The sequence below is a fragment of the Astatotilapia calliptera genome, chromosome 13, assembly GCF_964374335.1.
Source record: "Astatotilapia calliptera chromosome 13, fAstCal68.1, whole genome shotgun sequence".
Taxonomy (NCBI): domain Eukaryota; kingdom Metazoa; phylum Chordata; class Actinopteri; order Cichliformes; family Cichlidae; genus Astatotilapia; species Astatotilapia calliptera.
The window spans coordinates 25,013,176-25,036,898 of record NC_137434.1 but is presented as its reverse complement, the minus strand read 5'-3'; the positions used below and the strand labels follow the sequence as shown (position 1 = coordinate 25,036,898).

General features: G+C 39.7%; 1 protein-coding gene across 2 annotated transcripts in view; it reads right to left on the bottom strand.

The window, feature by feature from the left end:
• The window catches only part of LOC113034593 (calcineurin subunit B type 1), a 30,917-nt gene that overhangs the window by 3,794 nt on the left and 3,400 nt on the right, over positions 1-23,723 (bottom strand). Inside the window, exons 2-5 of one of the 2 annotated variants that reach the window (XM_026189284.2) lie at positions 12,695-12,734; positions 1,953-2,129; positions 697-756; positions 112-296 (exon numbers count right to left, since the gene is read on the bottom strand). In XM_026189284.2, coding sequence (XP_026045069.1) covers positions 112-296; positions 697-756; positions 1,953-2,129; positions 12,695-12,734 — 462 coding nt within the window. Of the gene's footprint in view, positions 1-111; positions 297-696; positions 757-1,952; positions 2,130-2,839; positions 2,958-12,694; positions 12,735-23,723 lie in introns of those variants that run through there. The other variant, XM_026189286.2, reaches the window with a different exon arrangement.

Below are 23,723 nucleotides of genomic sequence, written 5' to 3'. Positions count from 1 at the left end.
GTGTTTGTGTTTCCAGAGTTTTCCGCCCCTTTGACATTTGCTTCCAACATACTAGGCTGCATCAGCACAAATGTCACCACCCCAAAATACCCCAGGAGGGCTTTGACTTACTGCACAGAACTCTTCAAAGGATATCCTGCCGTCTCCGTCCTTGTCTGCATTGATAATGGTCTTGTCCACGATCTGCTGGAGCTGCGTGTCCTTCAGGTTGTTGCCTACCATCATCTTCAGAACCTGGAAGAGCTCGCCATTGGAGATGTAGCCATCCTTGTCCATGTCATAGATCCTAAAAGCAACTGTGGTGCAGGGAGTGGCATGGGGAGGGGAGGGAGCAGAAGCACAGGTAGTTGGAAGTCTAAACCAATCAGCCTTTATTATATATAGTCTTTAACTCTTCTTTAATATTTAAATGGTTGTTTTTTTTCCCTTTTTTTAAAAAAGAAAACTTGACTAGCTCATGAAAGGTGACCCAAAAGGTTAACACTGTGCACTATAAAGGACATACTACCCCAAGGGAATTTGTGTTGCAGCAGCAAGGTGACGTGAGACAAACAGAAGAGGGGAGTCACAGGGGACAAAGCCCCTGACTGGTTTTACTCCCAAAGCAACAAAACAAATGGATGTGCTTGAGGATAAGAAACTTGTTCTACTACCCATGGCTACATGTGACTTAAGCGAAGAAGCAGCTTTACTTACATCGAAGCTTCTGCTCTTTGTCCCCCTTAACGCTGAACTGTGAAACACCCTCGATAAACTCTGTGAGAAAAGAGAACAGAACAACAATCAGTGCTGTAGGTTTACAGCTAAACCAGGCTTCCCACACAGTCCTGACTTCAACATGGCATTTTAGAAACATCTCGATTTTATGGAATTTGCTCTTTAAATAGTATATTAAGAAAAACTTACACAATACAGAAGCATAACAACATCAAGTTTATTATCAAAACACAGAAGAGCTCATTTATAGACAAAGACATACACTGTTCTGAACTGTTCATTTGTTAAACTTGAACTTTATGATGATAATTCTTTTCATTAACTCTCTCTCTATATATGTTTTTTTTTTTCTTTTTTTGTGGAAAGTGTTACTACTGTACAGAAGAATGTCCAGGTTGCAAAGTCCACAGATATCGAACCTGGGCTATTTTTAAGCCTGCACTATGACTGAATTTCCAAGATAGTGGCACATTTGTAAACATGCAGACCAATAAAAGCAATCCTTATCTTTATGCAATAGGGGCAATTCCCCATCATGTGTGAATGACATGTTCAGAATGTGGACTTTGTGCCCCATTGAAATGCAAATGACCTTAAAAGCAGGTGGCAGAATATTTTAATGGACTGGAAACAAAATAAAATAAATGGTTTTAGCATTGAAAACCAGCAACAGGTCTTATTAGTGGAACAGGATGCTGGATTCTACAAGACGGAGAGGAGCTGAATGAGCTTGTTGGATTCAAGGAACTTTATTCAGTCTTGTTTTGTTTTTTTTAGATGTGGCACATAATATGGCACACATTGTAGTATTTCTTCAAAGAAATACTACAATGTGTGCCATATTTGCAGTGGTATTACTCTTAGTTATTGTACTGGCTGACCCAAGCTATGTACTGTAGGCTATTTCGCACATATCTTTAGGAAGCCTGGATGCTACTGCTTTACATAATGGTGAAATATGAATAGTCACTATCAAAAATGAATTTGCAGCACGTCTCCTCCTATGTTGTTGCTTTTTTTGGCTCACTGCACACCAGGCCCCCTGTAGCAGGCAGTATCTATTGATTCCATGTGTTTAGGTATGAGAGTAATACTTAAACCATGAGTAAACTAGAAGAATGAAAGCAAAGCAAACTTCCACTTAAGAACCAGGTTTGTTGCTGAAGTCACAAATGTGTAAAGGATTTTTTTTACTGTTAGTCAAATCCCCACAAGCAGACAGCTTTATTGCATACCTTTAAAGTCCACTTCTCCATTCCCATCTGTGTCGAATATGTCGATAACCCTTTGCACCAGTGGGTTCTGTTGCAGCTCTGGCAGCGACATGAACTCCTCCACGCTGAGTGAGCCAGAGTTATCTAGGTCGAGTTTCTTAAACCTCTTCCCTAGCCTCTTAATCTCATCAGCATCGACTGGACAAAAAGAAAAAGCAAGAGAAGACATGGGTGAGACATTGTCTTTCAAGACATTTAGCTGATGGCATTTTCTATCTTGTTAGATAATGAAAATTATGAGCAAACAACCACAAGTGTGCACGTGTCAAGTGCCTGACAGGCCCAAGTTCTATACAAGAGCATGAGGGGAAAAAACAGCTAAAAAGTGACAATGACAAATGCATAGTGCACTGTGCACCTGCAACAACATTAGCCCAAGACTGAGCAAACAAAACCAAACAAAGAGCAATAAATCAAACACACAAAAACACTAAGTCAGAGGATATTTATGCTACCAAATAAATATCATTATAAATCTCCGCATGAAATGTAGTCATAGATTTTGATGGTCACCACTTGTAACTAGGTCAAGGACACTACTTCTAGCCTGCAGAGGCCTGGACTACCTGCTACTAGCTGCAGACCCACAGTAAGCATGGTACAATTTGTTCTGCTCTTTTCTAGCCATACCTGAAATAGATGCAACTACAAAACAAAGCTCCATTTGGTAGCAAACCTAACATGAAGCAAACTGCTCCTGCTCTGAAAACACTGCCATGGATGTAGATGTTTTTTAAAAAATGAGTAAAAGGCAGAGAAATGAGAGCTGACAAGAAAGAGTGGAGGAGGGAGTAACAGAGGAGTTATCAGAAGAGCGACACAGAGACGAGTACATAAATATAACTTACAGCCTTTGTTGTCTACTTGTGCTTTTTTATCATAAGGGGTCTGGTGGATCTTTTCTTCCCTTGCCATGAGAAATAGTCTCCACTCCCCGGCCAGTATACTGAGCAATGGTAGTAGTAATCCACAAGCAATCACAAATCCAGTTGTTAATTACTATATAAGCTCATTCACAGAGAGTCAGGTGATCATACTGGCCAACCACAAACTACTACTACTTTACCCACTTTAATATGAGTGCTAAATGGCACAGGGTGTCTATTAAACTTCACAAACAGCTAACAGAAGGAAGAGTCACAATCAAGAGGTGTGACAAAGGTTATGAACTTATTCTAGTCACGATCAGGTTTAATTTCCTCCACAAGGCCATCCAGTTTAGTTAAATGGCAAAGATAAGATCGACTTAGGAAGAACAAGCTTTGTGGTGGTAACTGTAAGGAGTTACAGTTGGAATTTCTTGTAATTCTTGATGTGAGCACAGTTAGTGAAATGTAATAACCACTAAAGATACAACTGTCATCAGAAGAGTAAGAACCAGCATTCAAACTGACGCAATGTAGGGAACATACACATCTCATATTTTGGCTACGAAGCTCTAAATGCACATGTGAATGTCTGGATTCTTACAGGATGTTATCCTATTGTTCCGCTTTCTATTATACGATGCAAAGAGAGAGACGGAGAGAGACGGGTGTGGGTTGTGTTTTGGGTTTCAGAGCTCGAACACGCTGTGCTACATCAGCTCGATGACTAATCAGAGTGCGAGTGTGGTGGAGGAGTAGGGGAGGAATAAAGGAGTGAGAGAAAGACAGATTGAGAAAGTTGGAAAGGACATGACCACAGCAGCAGCCACTGCTGGTTGCAAGCAAAGCTTTACGTGAAGAAAAACAATACACTGTTGAAATCCACTTTATAAATATTCTTTATGGGTCCCTGCAGCATGTGTATCTCATCATCATGATAAATGAAAAAATTCATCTAGACCAACACCGTGAGCCAATAAGTTTTGATTTAATGCTCCTCTATTGACCGTTAGTGATTCTGTGTTCTTTCTAATAATAAAGCACATGACAGTCACATGATCACAAATTGAATTTTTATAGCACCTTCAAGCCAATAAAATTCAAAGGGCACTGAGAGAACAGTAACAACATTGTATATTGTAAATGACTCAACTACAGAACTCTGTTCATTGGTCCTTGGAAATAAAATATAAAATCGCATGTCAAATTTCCCAGGAGACTAAAAATATGTACAAATCCATTCAAAGCACTTAGAATGTCTCCAAATAAAGGCCGTCTCCAAAGCACAGTGCAATATGCTTGCCATATGGTGTACTACAAAGCTGGAACAATAAGCAGATCAATTAATTAGTCAGTTGTGCCAATTAATCGTGAGCAATCTCATTACAGCTTTCAGCATCTTTACTATTACACTGTTAATAAACTATCCATGTGCTGTGTAAGTATGTGTACATTTAAATTAATGATGTCAAAGCCACTCTGATTTTCCCCTGTTTAACAAATCAAGACGTTAGTCTGCATCAAATATCCACGACATCTGAAAACCCAGATTTATTTCTAATGAGAGGTCAGCGGTTCACTTCACTTATATGTTCCCGATATGACAAATCTACACACAAGAACACATTCACAAGCTGATAAAGACCACAGGGTGTCTGTGTCTACCAGGCACGAGTTATCAGAGGCGAGCACACGGCTGTCCTGCGACACAAAACACTTCCTTATCAGCGGCCTCCTGTTTCCTGTGCCCAGCAGATGACACCATCTTAGCTCATAACCATTTAGCCCGTGAAGGGGTATCAATGCTACAGATAGGCACCATATTGTGTTAGTACGGTAAATCAAAGCCATGTTTGAGATAATCTGTCACACAGCCGGACAGGTCTTTTTTCAGGGTGTTAAATCTTAGTATAGATACTTCTGACACACATCCAATAGATCTTGAACACTCCACGTTCTCCAAATTAGATCAAAACCAATAGCAAAGAATAACTCCGGGCAGCCCTCTCTATTAGTTCATCAGTAACTTTAAAAATACAGAGCACTTGTCACCAAATATCAGACTGTCAATTTTAGAGTTTAATGATGGGTGAAGTAGGGAGTGTTGAATCTGCATGAAAATTTAAACACATCAATTTAAAAAAAAAAAAAAAAAAATCATCGCACAAAAACAACACTACAAATGCTTTATTTTCTCTACGATAAAAGAACAGGTATGTTTACAGGTGCAGGCTGCAGCCTGACTGCTCATTAGTTTGTCATCTCTTGAAGTTCAGGGTCTGGCTGCTGGGCTGGGGTCAGAATTCACTCAGCTTTAACATCATACTGGGGTCTTATCTAGCTCAGTGTTAGCATGCTCTCTGCGTGCAAAGAGCCAAAGTTATGTGTACATAATGCAGCCGTTTCCATCCTGGATAAAGTTTGCACACCACTCTCTCATCCTTTTGTGCAATAAAAATAAACATAATGGCCATATCCACGCTGCAGACTCTGCCACTATTTTCCTCCTTTGGCACACAAACAGAAATCAGCTGACTACAGTGCAAGTGGAGGTGGAACCAATAAAAAGGATCGTTAGGCACTCAAACTAACAATTCCAAGAAATTGAACTACTGGGAATTGGCTCTTGTAGAGAACCGGTTCTCGATTCCCATTCCTATTCTTAACAGAAATCTTGTTAAACAATCTGCTTTTTAAAAGGGTCCACAGAATCAACTAGTTGTATTTGTAGTGGCACACTGTTCCAAAGGCTGGTGTCACACTGAAAGGCGCCTCCGGTCGTTAGTCATGTGCAAAGAAGAACTAAAACTTTGCAGCAACTGTGTGATGCAGTTGAATCTATGCCATTTAAGGCAGTTCTGAAGGCAAAAGGAGGACCTCAATAAAAAGAATAATAATTACTTGCCTCAGAATTCCATACTCAGCTTTGTAAGGACAAGGAAAAACCGTTCACAAAACCGTAACCTCAAAGTAACTCCCTGTCTCTGTTTAAGTTCCGTTTTGTGCTACAAAGTCAGGTTAGTAGGATAAGCTGGATGCAGTTCTGATGAAAAAGTACTGTGACATTTACAACACATAAACTTTGGCGCAGCCGCTAAGCAGGGAACATCTTAACACTGGATCCAGATCCCTTGTTGCTGTCAGGACCTGCCGAGTGAGTAGGTCCATGTATTATTCATGGAAGCAAGGACATCGGCCTTCCTTTTCCAGTGTCACACCAACAAGCCCCATGTCTGCTAGATTCACACACAGAGGGGAACCTACAGAGCCAAAATTAAAAATGTAAAAACATATTGGTTTGACTTATCCAACATATGGGTCCATCTGCTATGGTCAAGTGGTAGATTCCTGAAATCATATGGGAGCTGGAGGTTTAGCAGCTGATGAACAAACAAACAAGGTTCGTCAATTTAACTATTCTTATCTCATGTTCTTACACAAACTCATTCTAGTATGATTAAAAGTGAGCGCAGTGAAGAAAGTTGAATTTCTGAGCTTTACAAACAGCCTCTCTCCATTACAGAAGCTAAAAACCTTAAAATGTGGCACAATGATGTGTACCAAATCTAGCTGCAAATGAGGCATAGTTTGCGTACGACAGCAACAACAACTGATTCCCAAAAAGGCTGGAACAAACTGTGACTGGCAGTGGTCACATCCAGCCTGAAATGACCACGCTGGATGGGAAAGCGTCCTAGGTGTGAGAGCCACCATGATAAGATGAAATGTTCTTGGATTTTATTTATTTATTTTTTTTAAATTGCAACAACACCTGTAATTACCATCAACGAGAAAAGTGAGAAGTAATGTTGCAGAATAAACGATTGAGATAAGATAATACACCATACATTTCCTGAATGGGTTGGCACATCTTACTCGATTTCACACAAAACAGGATGCTGTTGAGCGACTGGCTATTAAAGCGTGTGATAAAACCTTCAACCTTCACTTTTGCTATTCACTTGCCTTCTTCGCGACCTTTGGTTGTATAGGGAAAAGAAAGAGTCATGCATCTAAGCCCAACATCAGACCTGCATGTTAAAGCCTGTCTTTGGCAGCAGAGAAACACAACAAGGTGGGTGATGTTGAAAACTCGCATTCAAACACGTACATCTGCTGTGGATTAAGGTGTAGTGGAGCTACATGTTTGCTATGATGACAGTGTCTAGTAGATTACTTTATACATTAGTTCATATACAGCACACCTTTGACAACAAGATGATTTCACTATGGCATTTTTACACTTTACAGAAATTGATAGGGATGGTTTGAAAATGACACGTCTGTGCTTACCTTTACATTTATTTCGAGCAGAATAATATACTGTTGGATGCATTTTCATGTAAAGGAAGTTTAACTGAAATATTATCAAAAATGTTTTCCTATGTAAAGAAAAATGCTTTTCTGAGGTCTCCATAGTCACAGAGGATCCTCACACTGCTTTGCTAATGAGCATCTCTGAGGGAGACCCAATGTAACTGTGAGATGATTATGATAATCTCATATACTCCACCACACAGCACACACACACTTACTTCCATAAACGCTGTATGCACCCTTAACTGTGTTACTAGGCAACTGGAACCCGTTAGCCCCCTAAAGTAGCCCACACACAGACACACAAACAGACACACACACACACGAATATTTAAATAATTGTTCGGGAGGTGTATGCATGAAAACACATGCATATGTAGATGTCATCAGCCTTTGAGGGCACACAGGAGGCTAACATACATAAGCATTACTTAACAAAAAATAAATAAATCTGCTAAGGTCGGCCAAATGGTCCTCCTTCTGGTCTACAGCACACAGCTCGTCCTCCATGGCCTCCTGTACGGTTAGTGGCATTCTTGAGGTATGTGTGTATTTGTGCGTGTCAAACATTGTTAAATTCACAGCGCGCATATCACGAGTCATCTGAAAATGCAAATTCAGCCGATAAAAGAATAAATCTAAAGCAACAAAGGGTACTTTTTATATGAAACTGTCTATCAGAGTAGCTGCACAAAAGGTTGGTCTGATCACAAACTAAATGCTCTACCTAACTGTAACAAGATAGCAGTCAGACAGCGGCACAGCTGTGTGAAATGGAAATCTGCTAAGTGCGACTGGCTTCTCCACCCCATTTTTGTTTAATTATAAAAAACACAATGTTCCCAAAATATCACTAATGAGTGTGTCCTCTTAAGCATGCTCGGCCCTAAAAACGGCTCACCCTGCACATTAATGGAGACATGTGACTCCATTAACGCAGCTAACCTGAAACGAGGCAAACGGGGCAGGGGAGGGATGCAGAGTGAAAATTCAGTTGACATGTTAGTGAGGATCACAGTGCACATTCTGCCATATACAGCTGTCAAGGCACACAAGGTGAGGTGTGAGGGTTCGCAAATATGAAAAGGTCGCATGCACAGCTCAATAATAACACTCGACACTGGATGAAATATCACACTGTCCCCCAATAAGGGGCTGTTGTGAGCCAACGAGGGTGTAAAATCCAGAGAACATATTGAAAGACAAGATTACTGCTGAAGGGATAACAGGACTGCAGACCAATCTAGAGATTGGGAGTTTTAAACTCATGGGAAGGTAACATTGGGTGGGGAAGGCGAAAAAAACAAAAATTCCGCTTGAATTCTGACGATCCTCCTGCATTGCATGCCCAATACTACAGACGCAGTAACAAATTCTCTTGATCAAGACCATATTTCATATCTGCTATCCTGCCTTTTAAACAGGGAGGGGCCATATGGATGAAAAACCCTCTCTGTCATTTTTGATTGAGCGGTGTTGCATGACGTATACAGCCTGGCAGCATTTTGGTGGGTGATGTGATCAGTTGTAAGGTTGAAGTTAAAGCCACATGCAGGATGTCACAAGCTGTTTCTTAGGACAGACTGTCAAAATTCAAACACAGGATTTTCCTCCCTGTTTGAAAATGTATTAGCTCCCTCTATGTTGCAGAAGTGCTGCCAACTGTTACTCTTCACATTTGTTTACCTCCCTCTCAATCTCTGTGCACACGTGTACTGTATTTTAATACCGCAGAATTCCCAGTTAGGGAGCTCTCACTGACATTGTTTCAGTTTCTCTAATTAGATACATAACATTGCATTTATTACATAAATAGCAACCATTTATTACATATGTGCTAAACCTTTGATTTACATGCAAAATGTTGGCTCTGAGAAAGTTAGCTGATATGCACAGTTACTCACTCCTATGTCAACACCCATGTGGTCAGCTAAATGTAATTCAACTCAGGTTGCGTTTAGACTAAAATTTGAGCACAGCAGCCAGTTTAAAGCAGTGTGATGGAGTAGGCAGTAGGCAAGACTTCTGGTTTATCTGTCAAAATTTTAAAAATTTAGTCCAATTTTTGCACTAAATAAAAAAAAAAAAAGCACACACAAAAAAAAAATACAGTGTTTCTCTCACACTGCGTTAGTCTTATCTCATTTAGACAGCAGGTGTGAGAAGGCTATACAGCTGAGAGCTGCAGCACTCTGTGCATTAGGCTGATTTATCTGGCTGCACCAACAATGTACAGCTTGCCTGCATGAACCAAACTGAGGACGAGGACAGGGCAAAGCATTGATGGTGTTTATTTATAGCCGTTCTGTCATGAGAAAACCCCCAACTCACCCCACTACCCCCCACCGACAGAGGCTCAGGCTCCCACCCTCAGGGAAACCCCTAGCAACAAGGAACTCCAGCAAGTCGCCCGCCATTTATTTTTGGCGGCTGCAGACAGACCTGCAATGGTTTCAAACTCGCTGCTGCGTTTCTCTGAGAGCATGAAGCGTTGAGGGGGGTTTCATGGTTATGTGTGTGTGTGTGTGGGGTGAACAGAGTGGCGGAACAGAGTGGGCGCGTGCATATACTTTAGCAGAGTGTACTGCAAAAGGATGTGTGAGGAGGTGTGTGTCCGTGTGGTTTGTCTAATTACACACTGCACACTGTTACAAGTAGGCCATTAAATTCTGCCTGATCTAAGCTCGCTTAAGCCAGCAGTGGTGAGACACTGCATTGAAAAGAGGCTACAGGCCTTTCAGAAATTCATCCTCCAGCACAGAAAATAGAGACAAAAATCATGTCAGGCTGAAATGCAACACACAAATATCTCAGTAATGTCTGCAAAGTAGGCTAAATGATTAGCAGCAAGTCGAAGCCACATGCTAGATGGCACAATTATTCCCATAATTACTGACATCTACTGTTCACTTGACTCGAGCCCTTTAGGTCAGCCAGAGTCCCTATTAATGTTGCTGTACTTTCTTCATGTGGCATTTCAACAAAAAACTCAGTTAACACAAGCCTTCAAATACAAGAGGTGCATTTTTCTTCGACTAGCCCTGCTTCTCATGTTGCAGGGCGAGTTTTGATCAATGTGGCCAGGGAGGGGCGAGTGGGATTGTGCATGGAACGTGACCCGATTTCACAATCCATCTTATCAGTGCGACACATGGAGAAAAATTCATGTTGATGTTCCACACAAACAGAGTTAGAAAGTGTCTGATGGCAGGTGCGAGTGAGCGGGCATCAGTCTCACGGTGGGGCAGTAAAGGTGCAGCAGGATGAATTTCTCTGACCAGAGGGCCAGAGCTAATTTCTTAGCAGCCAGTCAAGTGCCTGCCTGTCCAAGCACTTGATGAGCTGAACAGCTGCTCTGTCAGTGCAGGGTGAGACAGAGAGAAGACAGCGAGTGAAGGACCGAGAGAGGAAAAAATAAAATAACAAATAAAAAGGAAAAATAGAAGGATCCTGAACTAAGAAATAAGTTGGATAGCAAATTTTACAATAATAACAGAAGCAAATATATTCTAACATAATAATAATAATAATAAAAAAAAAACAATGCCTAATATATAGGAGGAAATCATCATTCTCTTTCCTAAATTCCCACATGTCTGCATATTATGTGTATCTGTACACATATAAAACAGTTTTGTCATTACTAATTACTTTGAACTGACAGTTGGTCACACAGATTTTGGTGATCTAGGAAGCACTTATATACACGTCCCACCTAAAATGTTTTTGGCTGAAACAAGCAGTAGCTAGCTAGCTGTACTCAATCATTGCTATATCACTGATGTATGCATATGGTCAGATCTAGAACAGGCCTTAAATGTGGGAGGTCACCCAAGTTTAATTTTGGCTCATGTCTGTGTAACCATGACACAAATGGAGCCATCGGAGCAATAGGAGAAACACATCCGGGTATTGCATTCTCAATTTGGCATTTCTTGTCAGTGTTTGTATTTGATGCCTAAGTAACGCATTTAAAAACAAACAGCAAATAGGATTGATAACATTTAAAGAGAAGGTGAAAGACAATTAGACAGTGGTGACCAGGAAAAATGTAGCTAAAGAGAGACAAAGACAAGGACAGGGAAGCTGTTAATATCCTGGACTGAATACAGAGTTCCTTTATGGGTTCATTACAGGGTCATGCATCAGCCAAAATTCATCTCCCTCATTATGGTGGTATAATCCTGGGGAAGGAATGGCTGGAAGGCCCGGCAGGCCAAGGTCCCGTTCCCCACAATGTTACAGTAGGACAGTCTAAGTATGGAAAAGCCACAGTCCACACGCACTGTGGCATTAAAAATATAAAAAATATTCAAAATGTCATTTTGAATATTTTTATGCGTATGTTTGTCATGGTAAGCATGCTATGCAAATATAATTATAATAAAATAGCAAATTAACTTTAAAACAAATTAACTCATAATTTGCAACTTAAACATAAAGCAAGCAAATCGTCTGTTTTTGCAAAGTCATCCCCAGCTGCAATACTTGCAAATTAATAAAATCCCTGTGCATGTTCCTTGAATATGAAAAAACCTGCAGAAAAACTACTACTACTAAAATTCCTGCCCTTCCTATATCTCTCCATCCCATCTCTGCTTCACCTGGTTTGATCAAGATTATAACATACAATAATAGTTGTGGAGAAGAAGTTTATTTTAATCCAATTCTGCCTCATACAAGACTTTTTTTACACTGTGACACCAAAACTCACAACAGCCTCGGTAATCCTGATGCAAAAATGATTGTTCTTGTCTGAAGGTCAATCTAAACAGCAGTACCCCTAAACTACGAGGGACCTGTCACAGTCTCAGCACTCATTAAACACATCCAGCAGCGCACCCTTTTAGCAGGTGTAAAAATGTGCAGTTTGCACCAAAGAGAGCTGGTGAGAAATCTGCATCTCTGAGGACTTTTCAACAACACAAAGCAGTATGAGCTTGTGTGGATGTGCATCATCAGGTAGGGAAGGTGAAGGAGGCCAGCAAAGAAGAAATGTGAGTCATATCTTCAGCTCTCCTCCTCCTCTTGAGCTCATAAACCTGAATATGTCTGTCTACCAGGCAGACATCTTGTAGATGTAAAAAGAGCATAAGAGACTGATTTCAAGACAATGTCTTCACCATTTCAGCACTTATGCATGATAAATCATAAAAAGCAGCTAAGATATGATGTAGTTAAAATAATACTGTAAGAGATTTTTAATTATAAAGATTTTTAACCCAAAGGAACCCAGAGGAAGTCAGATCAGCAGAAACACCAGACATTCAATGAATGGCATTTTATCAGAGGACATTCAAATTCTGTAAACTGGATGTTAAACCCAATTTGTAGTACTGATTTTTACCCTTTACACCAAATGAACACTGTCTCCTTACTGGAGAGTCATCAAAATATTGGTTATTTACTAGTCATGTCAAAAAGCCCAGAAAACGTATCAAAATAAGTATTTTCTTTTTACGTTTTTTTAGTAAACTAAGTTTTGTACAATTAGATCAAGCAAAGATTTAAGCTACTTACAGTGTGAGCACATCTCCAGGGGGTAACTGGCTTCATTTCCCTGAAGAAAGAAGAAAGGCAGAACGTTCAGTTTAGGTTGTAATAAAATATCACAAAAGCACAAATATTTTAAATTATGTGCAATAACAGTAACAAGTTCACTCATATCAGTTAAATGTATTTAAAGACCCCAGACTGCAGCAGTTTCTGAGATGGCCAATAGGATCCAGTCAATCTGCACAGTCTAATTCTGAACTTCTTCTTTTTTTATTTATTAATAAGAGTATGAAAACTCTTCAGCATATGTGTACTAATTAAAAGTTAGCGCAGCACAGACATGTACAAATACTTTTCTACAAAACAGACTGCTTCCTTGTTGATCAAACAAACAATGTCACCTACGAGGAAAGACAACACACAATAAGGCCACGTGATTTTTGTTAGGTACAGGATTCATTTTCATACCACATTTTATCAGTGACAGTAATAGTGCGGCCAACAGGACATTATTATGCGTTTATATTTGATTTGTGTATTTAATCTAACACAAAGAATTCCAGGAATTCCAGAAAAAAGAAAAAGAAAAAAAGAGATGGAAGCGTAACCGATCTTGCCAGCTCATCTTGCCAAGATCCAGAATCAAGACTGAAAATGAATGGCTTTATTGTTAAATTCAAAGTAATGGATTGGAACCATAGACACTGTAAACGATGTCCTGTAGCCTCTATATTTGAAAAGTGAAGTCAACTCAAAATTTGCTTAAGCTTACAGTCTTTTTTTGAAGAGCAGCAGGAGGCCACGGCACTGGCAAAATCCCTTCTCGTTGTACATTAGTCCATAAACATAACATTCCTCAGCTGTTTAAAACATGAAGTTAATTTAGTAAATTATAGTCAGTGCTATTAGACCCAGAGTCGTCAACAACAACAACAACAATCTTTATTTATAGAGCACATTTAAAAGCCTTGGGCATACCAAAGTGCTTTACATAAAACAATAAAAGGTTCAAACATTGATAACGGATAAAAAAATAAAAAATAACGAGTTATGTTCATAGATAAAAGCTGTACCACCATAATAAAAGACACCAATAGAAAGATAGGAGGGAATTAATACAAGAGGTCAATAGGTCACAGCAACCAAACAAACAAACAAACAAACAAACCAGCAATTAAAAGGTGGAGAAGGCAAGTTTAAAAAGATATGTTTTAAGCTGTGATTTAAAAGAATGAATAGAATCAGATGCCCGGATGCCAATCGGGAGATTGTTCCACAGCACAGGTGCAACAAGAGCAAACGATCGATCACCTCTAGTCTTAAGTCGAGATCTGGGCTGAGCCAGCAGTAACTGTGACGATGACCTTAAAGCCCTAGCAGGAGCATAAGGGTTTAAAAGGTCCTTAAGGTAGCTGGGTGCAGTGTTGTTAGTAATTTTAAAAGTAAACAACAAAATTTTAAATTGAATACGATATTTGACAGGCAACCAGTGCAGATCGGCAAGGACAGGAGTAATGTGGGCAAACTTGCTGGTTTTGGTTAGAATGCGAGCTGCAGCATTCTGAACTGTCTGTAATCTCTGTAAAAGAGAAGAGTGGAGACCACAATAAAGTGAATTACAATAGTCTAGCCTCGACGTTACAAAGGCGTGGATGAGCTTTTCGAGATCTTTATGCGGGATATAGCGCCTAGCCTTAGAGATAAGACGAAGCTGGTAAAAACTAGATCTGACAACAGCAGACACTTGTTTGTCAAGTGAAAAGGAGCTGTCAAATAAGACACCCAGATTCCTGACAGTATCAGAGAGAGAACAACTAAGAAAACAAAGGCATCCCGGAGTTTGGCACGAAGGGCATTACTACCAAAAATCATAATCTCAGTTTTCTTCTCATTAAGGATAAGAGAATTCGACAACAACCACTTCTTGGCCTCAGACATGCATTCTCGGAGGCTATTCAGAGACAGAGCAAGATCGTCGTTTAGCTCAAAATAGAGCTGGATATCATCTGCATAATAGTGATAAGCAATATGGTATTTCTCAAAGATGGCACTTAAAGGAAGCAAGTATAATGAGAAAAGGGTAGGGCCCAGCACAGATCCCTGGGGGACACCACAGCAAACAGGTACAGCCGAGGAAGAGGATGTAGCCAGATGTACCGTAGAGAGCCGATTGGAGAGATAGGATTTAAACCAATCCAGGGCAGCGCCCTTGATGCCTACAGTGTGCTCAAGTCTCGCTAATAAGATATTATGGTCAACCATGTCAAATGCCGATGATAGATCCAAAAGCACTAAGACTGAGGGGCGTCCATTGTCACACAGAAGTGTTATGGGGGTTCATATGAAGGGGGTGAAATAGTTTAGAGCCTAAAGTCAGAGTTTTCAGTGTTTTCAGTGTCACAAAGAAGAGCTCCGCTTCACCTGGTCATTAGCAGCACAATTATTTTAGTGAGACAGATCCTCAGCAGAGGGAACAGGCTTTATATATTTGAACTTCTTCAAATGTGGTTCAAATATATAAAACCAAATGAAGGGGTGCAATAAAGCTACCTAAGATCACATCGCTATATACAAATGTCTTCAATGCAAACTTTGTGTGTCACTGTACCAAAGGAACTTATGGATGATACAGAAAATGAATAAATATCTTCTACATGTTTTGCATTACAGCTGAAAAGAAAAAAAAATGAACATTTATTACCAGAGAATAATGAAAATAGATTTGGCCAAGAAAGCCTGCGTTAACAAGTTGAGACACACTCTCGTGATACCCGTGATCTTTAACTGTTGTTTAAGATTTTGCTTACCAGATAATGCAAAGAAAGGCATTTCAAACAGTACACCAAAGGCCATGTAAAGTTTTTTGTACACAAATTGCAATCTTTACTATTCTACATTATAGCAAAAACACGACTTAGCACTGAATTTGTAATGTTTAACTGAAGCCCCAAAAAATTATTAAAAAACAAAAAACAAAAACAAAGTCATGAATCACGCACTGCATTAAATATTCAAAAGAACAATGCCATCCAGAAAACCCCGCAGTCCCTGGCTCTTCTGCATGGCAGTGTGTGGCATTGGCTGCAGCCACATGCGCATCCCATCTTATCCAACAGTGAAGTGTCGACTCAGCCCAAATATGATTTCTGGCAGAGAGAACAAATGAGGAGTCTCTGAAGCAGAGAGGTAAGGTTAATCAGTTGGGAACATGCAGCTGACAGCTACACGGCCCACGTTGCCACAAATGTCCTACAGTTCCATCAAAGAAGGCCAAACTCGACCTACAACGCTATGTGATCTTTCTTTTCTGATGGTACCACTCAGTCAGAATCTTTCAAATTCCATGAATAGCAGTAAAAAAATAAATAAAAATAATTCAGTGAGTGGTGGTCCATGTCCTTTCCACTAAAGTCTGACAAAAAAAGAGCAGTAGGGACACTTTCCAGGCAGACCCCACCTCGCCTGTAAAGTGGATGAGAGCAGGTGGCACCAACAGGGGGTGGAGACAAAGAGCTGCAGTAAAGTCGGACTGTTTCCATCAGCTTTTTGTTTCTACAGGAAGTCAAAGAAACACTTCTTTCCTGTGAGATCTGATCCCAACTTAATAAGATTGCCAACAATATAAATGCAAATGCGGTCTCAAACAGTTGAAATTATGAATTTTTATTATGGGTAGTCTATTCAAATGCAAACTAGATCACTACATAAAAAAAATCTAATAATATCTGAAACAATTCAATATTCAATGCCATTTCTGATAGCCAGGACAAAAGTACTGCCACAGCACAGAGGGCGGAAATTTCTAAGTGTTAAAAGATGAACAGAACTAGGCTATTTTATGACTTAACAATAAAAAGACAACACTGTGAGTGTGGGGAGGCTGGCCTGTATGGGCACTAAGGTGGTAGTATTAACCCACAACTAGTGTATCAACGCTGTATAAGGTGACCATTAGAACCATTTCATATTCAACATATTAGATTAAAATAAATTTGATTAAAAAAGATTAAAATAAAATACAGTAGATGTCTGAATTTGATCTTAGGTACAGAAAAAAAAGCAGTTGTATGAATGTATGTGTGATTGGGTGAATTTTTCTTTTTAAAAAAAGTCCATTTACTATCTTACCATCAGGCAGGAACTGGGCAACATCTATCGTGCCTCGGGACCTTGCAGTCAGTAGAGAACTGTGGCACCTGGCTCTAAAAACTGCAGTTGCCTTGATCTTGTGATGTTATCATCGCCTGTTTCAATGACGCAAGGATGTTTTCCAATAATCTCAGACAGAAATCTAACTACGGCGCACTGTGTGGTAACTGTCAGTGATTCAGCACAAGACACTGACACTGGTAAATGTAATGTAAATGAACTGCCGAAAAGAATCCTACCGTTTTTGATCTTGAGGATACATAGGCATTATTTTTACATCTGACAGCAAAACAGAGCTTTAACTATGCTGAAGCATGAATGTATATTAGATCTCACAATTGGTTGCCAGGACAAATATTAAAGTAGTACTCATATTATTAGCACTACTCATAATTTACTCACATTATTCATATTGATTAGAGAGGAAAAAAACAACAACACACAAACTAGAGCCAGTTATGTCATACACCAGGTTGTTGTTGTGCTGCTGTGTAACAGCAGACTTACCTCACAGAAGTTGAGGTATTTTAAGAGCAGTGAGGAGAAAGAGGTGACACAGGATTAGCCAGGAGAACGCCTTAGCATTTGACACCCTATCAGAGTGGAGTCAGTTATGATTAGAGGTTGACATGGTTTTTCTCTCTGGAACAAGTTGGCAATGGCTGGGTGCTGCCAGTTTAAGGGATTGAATTCCAATGCGTAGCGCATGACTCCACCATTACTGAGGTTGGGTGTCCCATTGCCTGTGTGGCTCTGTAATAGTGACAATGTGATACTTTATTGATCCTGTAGGGAAAAGTCCTTTTGTTTGCTCCCCTATATAGCGCTCACTCAGCTACAGAATAGCATAGCTTTACAGAAATGTGATGACTTGCTTAAAAATTTCAACAGCATTTGAAACTGAAGGCCTTGAGCAAATGTCTTCGAGTTCAAGGACAGGTTCTCAGTGCTTCCTCTACCTGCCATGAGACTTAACAAACAGCTATGACAAAACTAAAGATGATCCAGGTTAAACAGAACAGGTCACTTTTTTGTTCATGGCTTTTAAATCTTGTAAATCTTTTAGAGCCAAATGGACCAAAACGGATTAACAGATAACATTTTTATGTCATTTTTGACATTTAGGAAGCCTCTCTAAAACAAAACAAATAATGAAAAAAGCAGACTTTGTAATAACTACCTCAACAAAATGGTGTGCAAATGTTTGAGGAGCATACTTCTAACTACATCCCTAACAGCCACTCTCAGTTCAGTGTTAGCTATAGGGTCTCTGGAGGTAAATAGACTTACTGCAAAGAAGATTTGGTTTTGAGGATTACAGGTTTACTTACTAAGGCCTACCTCCTGGGGTCAGGAGTAACTCTTGTCATGTCTTCTGTAATAAACCACTTTGGCAGCTCTTGTTCAGCCATAAATACTCATGATGGATACCAGATGGATGAATATAAAAAAAAAAAAATCAGAAAAGGGGAGGGTGATACGTGAAATGAAAAAGCATCTTACATACACAGACCAGAACACAGGCACAAGAGAAAGACTAGTGTTGGCTCATTTATAATGCATGATTCATTCAGAATCAATTAGGCCTCAGCGCACAAAACACATTCTGTATAATGAAGAGCTTGGCATCACGGCCGGTTGAGTCGCAAAGAAATGACCGGCACAAGAATCTGGCCAATTACAGACCCACAGGGCCCAGTAATAACATCAGTGAGTGACGAATTCAATACATGGGCCTAAAGACTTGGAGGACTTTTTTCAGGCTTTGGCAAGATGTGAGAATATATTCTCATAACAAATTGAAACAATAAGAAGGTGCATAGTGAGCGAGAAACTGCATTTCTAATTTACTCTAAAAGGCAGAAAACTTAGTCATATGAAGTCATAAACAGGTGAACAGTACAGCAGAGGTTCCAATGTTTTATTTACTATTGGCTGCCCTCCCTCTATAGATATAAGATCTAAAAAAAATTTTTTTTCATTGCTAAATAAAGGATGAATTTTTTGTGTGTGTGCACAGAGCAGAGGAGAAACAGGTGAAGATAATGTTAATGGAGCTGATGACAATTTGTAACTTAAAGTGCAATAAAAGCCAGCCAAGAAATTTAAAAGCAAAAAATGGACCGATGCTGCCCCCCAAAAATCTATGAAATTGAGCCTTGAAAACAGAAGGTGAGGGTGGGCCACAATAAGACAGTCACAAAACTAAAACTGTATGCAGATTTCCACATAGAACCATCTGCAATAAGCCTTTGTGAGGGTTGGGATTTCAAACCTTCTGTCAAAAGGACAGCAGCAGCATGAGGCTGTGACACTAGTCATTCACTTCCCTGCTCAAATGATCGAAAAATAATACTTCTGACAAGAAATCAGTTCCTCGTTTTACATAAATAACAATAAAACAAAATGATATCATTGATACGAAAAACTTTCACATTTTTCTACTGTGATTAAATCAGAGTTGTAACACTCACGTACACACTTGCACTGAGGTGCCCTGAGTGCAGCGAGCCCAATGTAGAACATGCTGGAATGAAGCGATGACTTGCATAAATCCTAAAAATTAATCAACACTGCAGTGTGTGCTCTAGGCAAATTAGCATAGCGTAGAAAATGCAGGAACAAAGCAGAGGCACACATCACTCGCTGAATCCTAACGGTGGTGCATGAGATATTGTGCATAACACCACAAACGTTAGACTAAGAGACAAACTGGACCAATCGATACTTCTTGCCTAGGTTGTTTTTAATTTAGATGAAAACATTATCACTCTTAGTTATACATTCATAATGCATAACACTGAAACAGTACAAGCGAAAGACAGTCAATAGTATGCATTAATAATCAGTTATTGCTCATTAAAGTAACTCCAAATGCAAGAAAAAAAAAATCTGAAAATCCTACTGAATACAAGACAATATATGTGAGCTTCTTTCTCTGGCTTCTTACGATTCCTTAGGGTAAACTGCACCCTCTCCCTGCTGATGACACTTTCAGCAGATAATGTAATCAGAATTGCTTTGAGTCTTTGGCTTGGCCACCAATGTGAGTCTGAAATCACAGCAGCTATTATCACATTTCAAGGCAACACAAAGGCTGCCCTGAAAATGAATGCTTTCAAGTATTAAAGATCCCTGATTTGGCTTTAATTCTCTGCTTTGAGTATTTATGTATTAGACCTTCGTGGCTAAGGATGAAATCTGGACTGACACTCTACCTAGTGCCCATTTATTTCCCTTTAATTATCGTTAGCTTGCAGGCTACATGTGTACGAGGCAATCCGTTTGCCCAGTACTTAAAGGAAACCCCTTTTTTTTCTTTAAATTAACACACCTGCGGTTATGGTTAGGGTAAAGGTTAAGTTTAGCAACACCAATGAGTAAGAAGTTATGTCACCAAGACATAGCCACTAAAGCGTATGCAGACATGGGTGATTAACTATGTATTAATAGACCTCTCTGCATTGAATCATATCTGTTATTAACCTCTGTCTCTCTTCCACAGCATGTCTTTTATCCTGTCTTCCTTCTCTCACCCCAACCGGTCGGAGCAGATGGCCGCCCCTCCCTGAGCCTGGTTCTGCCGGAGGTTTCTTCCTGTTAAAAGGGAGTTTTTCCTTCCCACTGTCGCCAAAGTGCTTGCTCATAGGGGGTCATATGATTGTTGAGTTTTTCTCTGTATCTATGAAGCGCCTTGAGGCGACTTTTGTTGTGATTTGGCGCTATATAAATAAAATTGAATTGAATTAACTAACAAAGTTTCAGTGTAAGAAGTAGTATACCATGATTGCCGCCCTACAAGAAAAACAATAGAGGTCCAGTTCATGCAACGTTACAATGGTCCCCACCCGCGACTGTTCTCTAACACCTTCTCTTTGTTATGGAGCTTAAAGGCCTCAGTACGTTAGGAGTGGGGATGTTGGCTAGATAAAAATATGCAACTGATGTTGTCTTTAAGATCTATGGGAACTTGTGAGAAGCAAAATTACTGTTCACAAACCCAGAACGCTCAAAAGCAAAGAACTGCTATGTGCACTGTGTGGATGTGGACACAGGGAATCAATTAAAACAGCATTCCATGTAAAGGCATCTGTGTGTGTATGGTTTGGTGTGTCTGAATTACGTTTCCACACAATTTAAGTTACTGATCCATTAATCTTGAGGTGGAAAAAGTGTGTTGTGTGTGTGCAGAGCTGTCAGTTTATTTGTTGCGCATTTTCTTTCTGCTCTGCTTATTTGGTTAGTTCAGGGATCACAAGACTCCCCTCCTCCGCACAAATGTGTCTGTAAGTATGAAGCTTACCATATAGCCGAGCTTTGTGATAAACATTACCAAGTCTCACAGCAGAGAGCAGAGCTGAGCTGAGCTGTGCTTTCAGACTGCTTTTTAAATAGACTTCTAACCCTTATTTTTTTAGCCTAACTTTGTACAGCAGGCAAAATCCAGGCTAATAACCAACTGACTGAGAATGATCTCTTAAGAAGAAAAGAAAAACACCCAAAAAACAAAGAAACAAAAAAGAGGCTCAGTTACATAGACCAGAATTAAAATAAACCATTGCTAGTTTGAATCCATTTGTCTGTTTGAAGAGGCACTCAATTATTCTTCTGCTCATCTCCATCATCTCTCACCTTTGTAATCGTGTTTTGCAATATTGTCTTGGTTGCCGTGTTTGCATCTATCCTTGCTTTTATGAGAATGTGTGTGTGTGTTTCTCCATGGATGCGTGTGGCTGTCTGCAAATGTGGTGAGGATCTGTACAAGATTTAGGAGTCAAGTGCAAATATGAAAATAATTACCACAATCTCAGCAGCCTGAAGGAACTCCAGCAGGGCTAATCCTCTCAGCCATTTCTATCCTTGGTTTGGGCCTGTCTTCTGAGGGTTTTGAAAGCCTCATAATTCTATGTAAACTAACAATGCCTAAATCTTCTTATGAATTAACACAGTGGAGATAAAACTACACTGTATTTGCCAAATACTGAAAAACATCTTTCTTTCTTATTTATATTTATTTTTGTAAATCAAGGTGTCAAATAGATGACAAAGCATGGCATGATTAAGGCTAGCTCTGCAATTAGTGAAGAACATCACATCACGCAAAAGTATAATACCTACCAGATAACGGAAAAGTTGCTACCATATAATCGTGAGAGTTATCAGTTTTTTTCATTTGCTCATCACGCCCCATGTACAGACAAAATGCCACACTCTTGGGTTCAAAGCCATAGTGCATACAGTTGATGGGTGACAGGTGGCTACATATATTTTTCATTTACCGTCTGACCTGCCTGGAGTTTCACATAACAAAGCATGTAGTATTAAATGAGATGCAAGGTTATTTCTGGCTACACTGAAGTATGATTCATATATTCTTAGAATTGCTACTGAATGAATAATTTCAAAATCTTAAAAACGTAGCATTTTAGTTTAAACTAACAAATACTACTTCTGTGAGGATTCATTCAGGAGGCAACTCTAGCCTCAACGGTAGCCTCAGCAGGAGTATCAATGCAAGTAAGTTACAAGACCTAAAAGCAAATGATGTTCCTTTTTTATATATTGCAGCAGTTTATTAAGGATTTCAATCATTTTTCTCCATCACATTCGTGAAGAGTAGGTATTGGGGTTAGGCAACCAAAATCATCATTTCAGCCAGCAACAGGAGATTACATTAATGCGCTAAACCTATGGACCACTGCAGGTAAATTGTTTCAGGGCAGATAAAATGCTGAAGACAGTAGCTATTAGTTAATGAAGCCCCATACTGTTGGTTCCATTATTACCACTGACAGTGTGCAAAATATGCTTTTAGAGGTTAATTAAATGTAGTACTTTTGATGCCTTGAATGCTGATGAGGTAAATGTGATTTAAAAATCATCCCCAAAGCCATCAATCAGCTATAGATTCTTGCCAAGAGTAAAGTTATCATACTGACCACCCTCTGTAAGTCAACAAAAAAAAAAAAAATCTGACCTTTAAGCTCTATTGAACTGTTTCTAGTACCACAAATCCACTGAGCATCAAGTTCCTACCAATGGTTATAGAGGTAAGTTCTGAATGATAATAAACTTTTCTTTTCACTGTGCACATAGATTTCCAAACAAATAGGTGTTTATTGAAGAAACTGACTAGTTTAGCTTATGCTGGTGACTGCTGGCTCCAGTGCAAGCCATGGATTCTGCAGAGATGCAATGGCCAGTGAGGAGAATAAATCCAGATTGAGTGGGCTGGTTGGAAGTGCTGTGTGGATCACGTAGTGTTGATCATCACTTCTGTTGGTGGTTCACTGTGGCTTTTATCTCTTTTACATTAGCTACAGCTCAATCCTTATGTGGGTGGCGCTTGATTGCTAGGCAGCATATGGTCCCCTTAGCATCAGATCATTCCACTACATGCTTAAGCAACTGCGCGTCCCTGCCCCCAACCTCTCCTTGCGGCTGAGAAGAATACATCTGACAAGCCATAGGTTGCCACAGTGCCTGCAGGACGTGCATGTCCTGACAATCCACGGTCTGATAGTTGAGATTGCTGCAGGGCAAATCTAACAAGGTAAGCATACACAGGAAAAAATGTTTCCTCTGACAAAGTAAAGAACCCCCCAGTTACTGCTGCCCCCAAGTAATGAGATGCTGCTCTTAATAGCTGGTTTTTGTGTGTGATTTATGAATTCCTTTCTATTTACAGATGCAAATTTTCTGCGCTAATTTATGCAGAATTAAAGTCAGGGATGATGTAGGCCCCTTAGAGTTGTTTAGCAATTGTATGAGTAACACTCACTTCTAATAACCCAGTTTCCAAATATCCTCTTTGCAATAATGCAAACATGTTCCTAGGCCCGGGCTGGTGAAGTGTCAGATCAGGAAATTTCATTTATTTCTTTACAATAAAAAAAGAAACAGC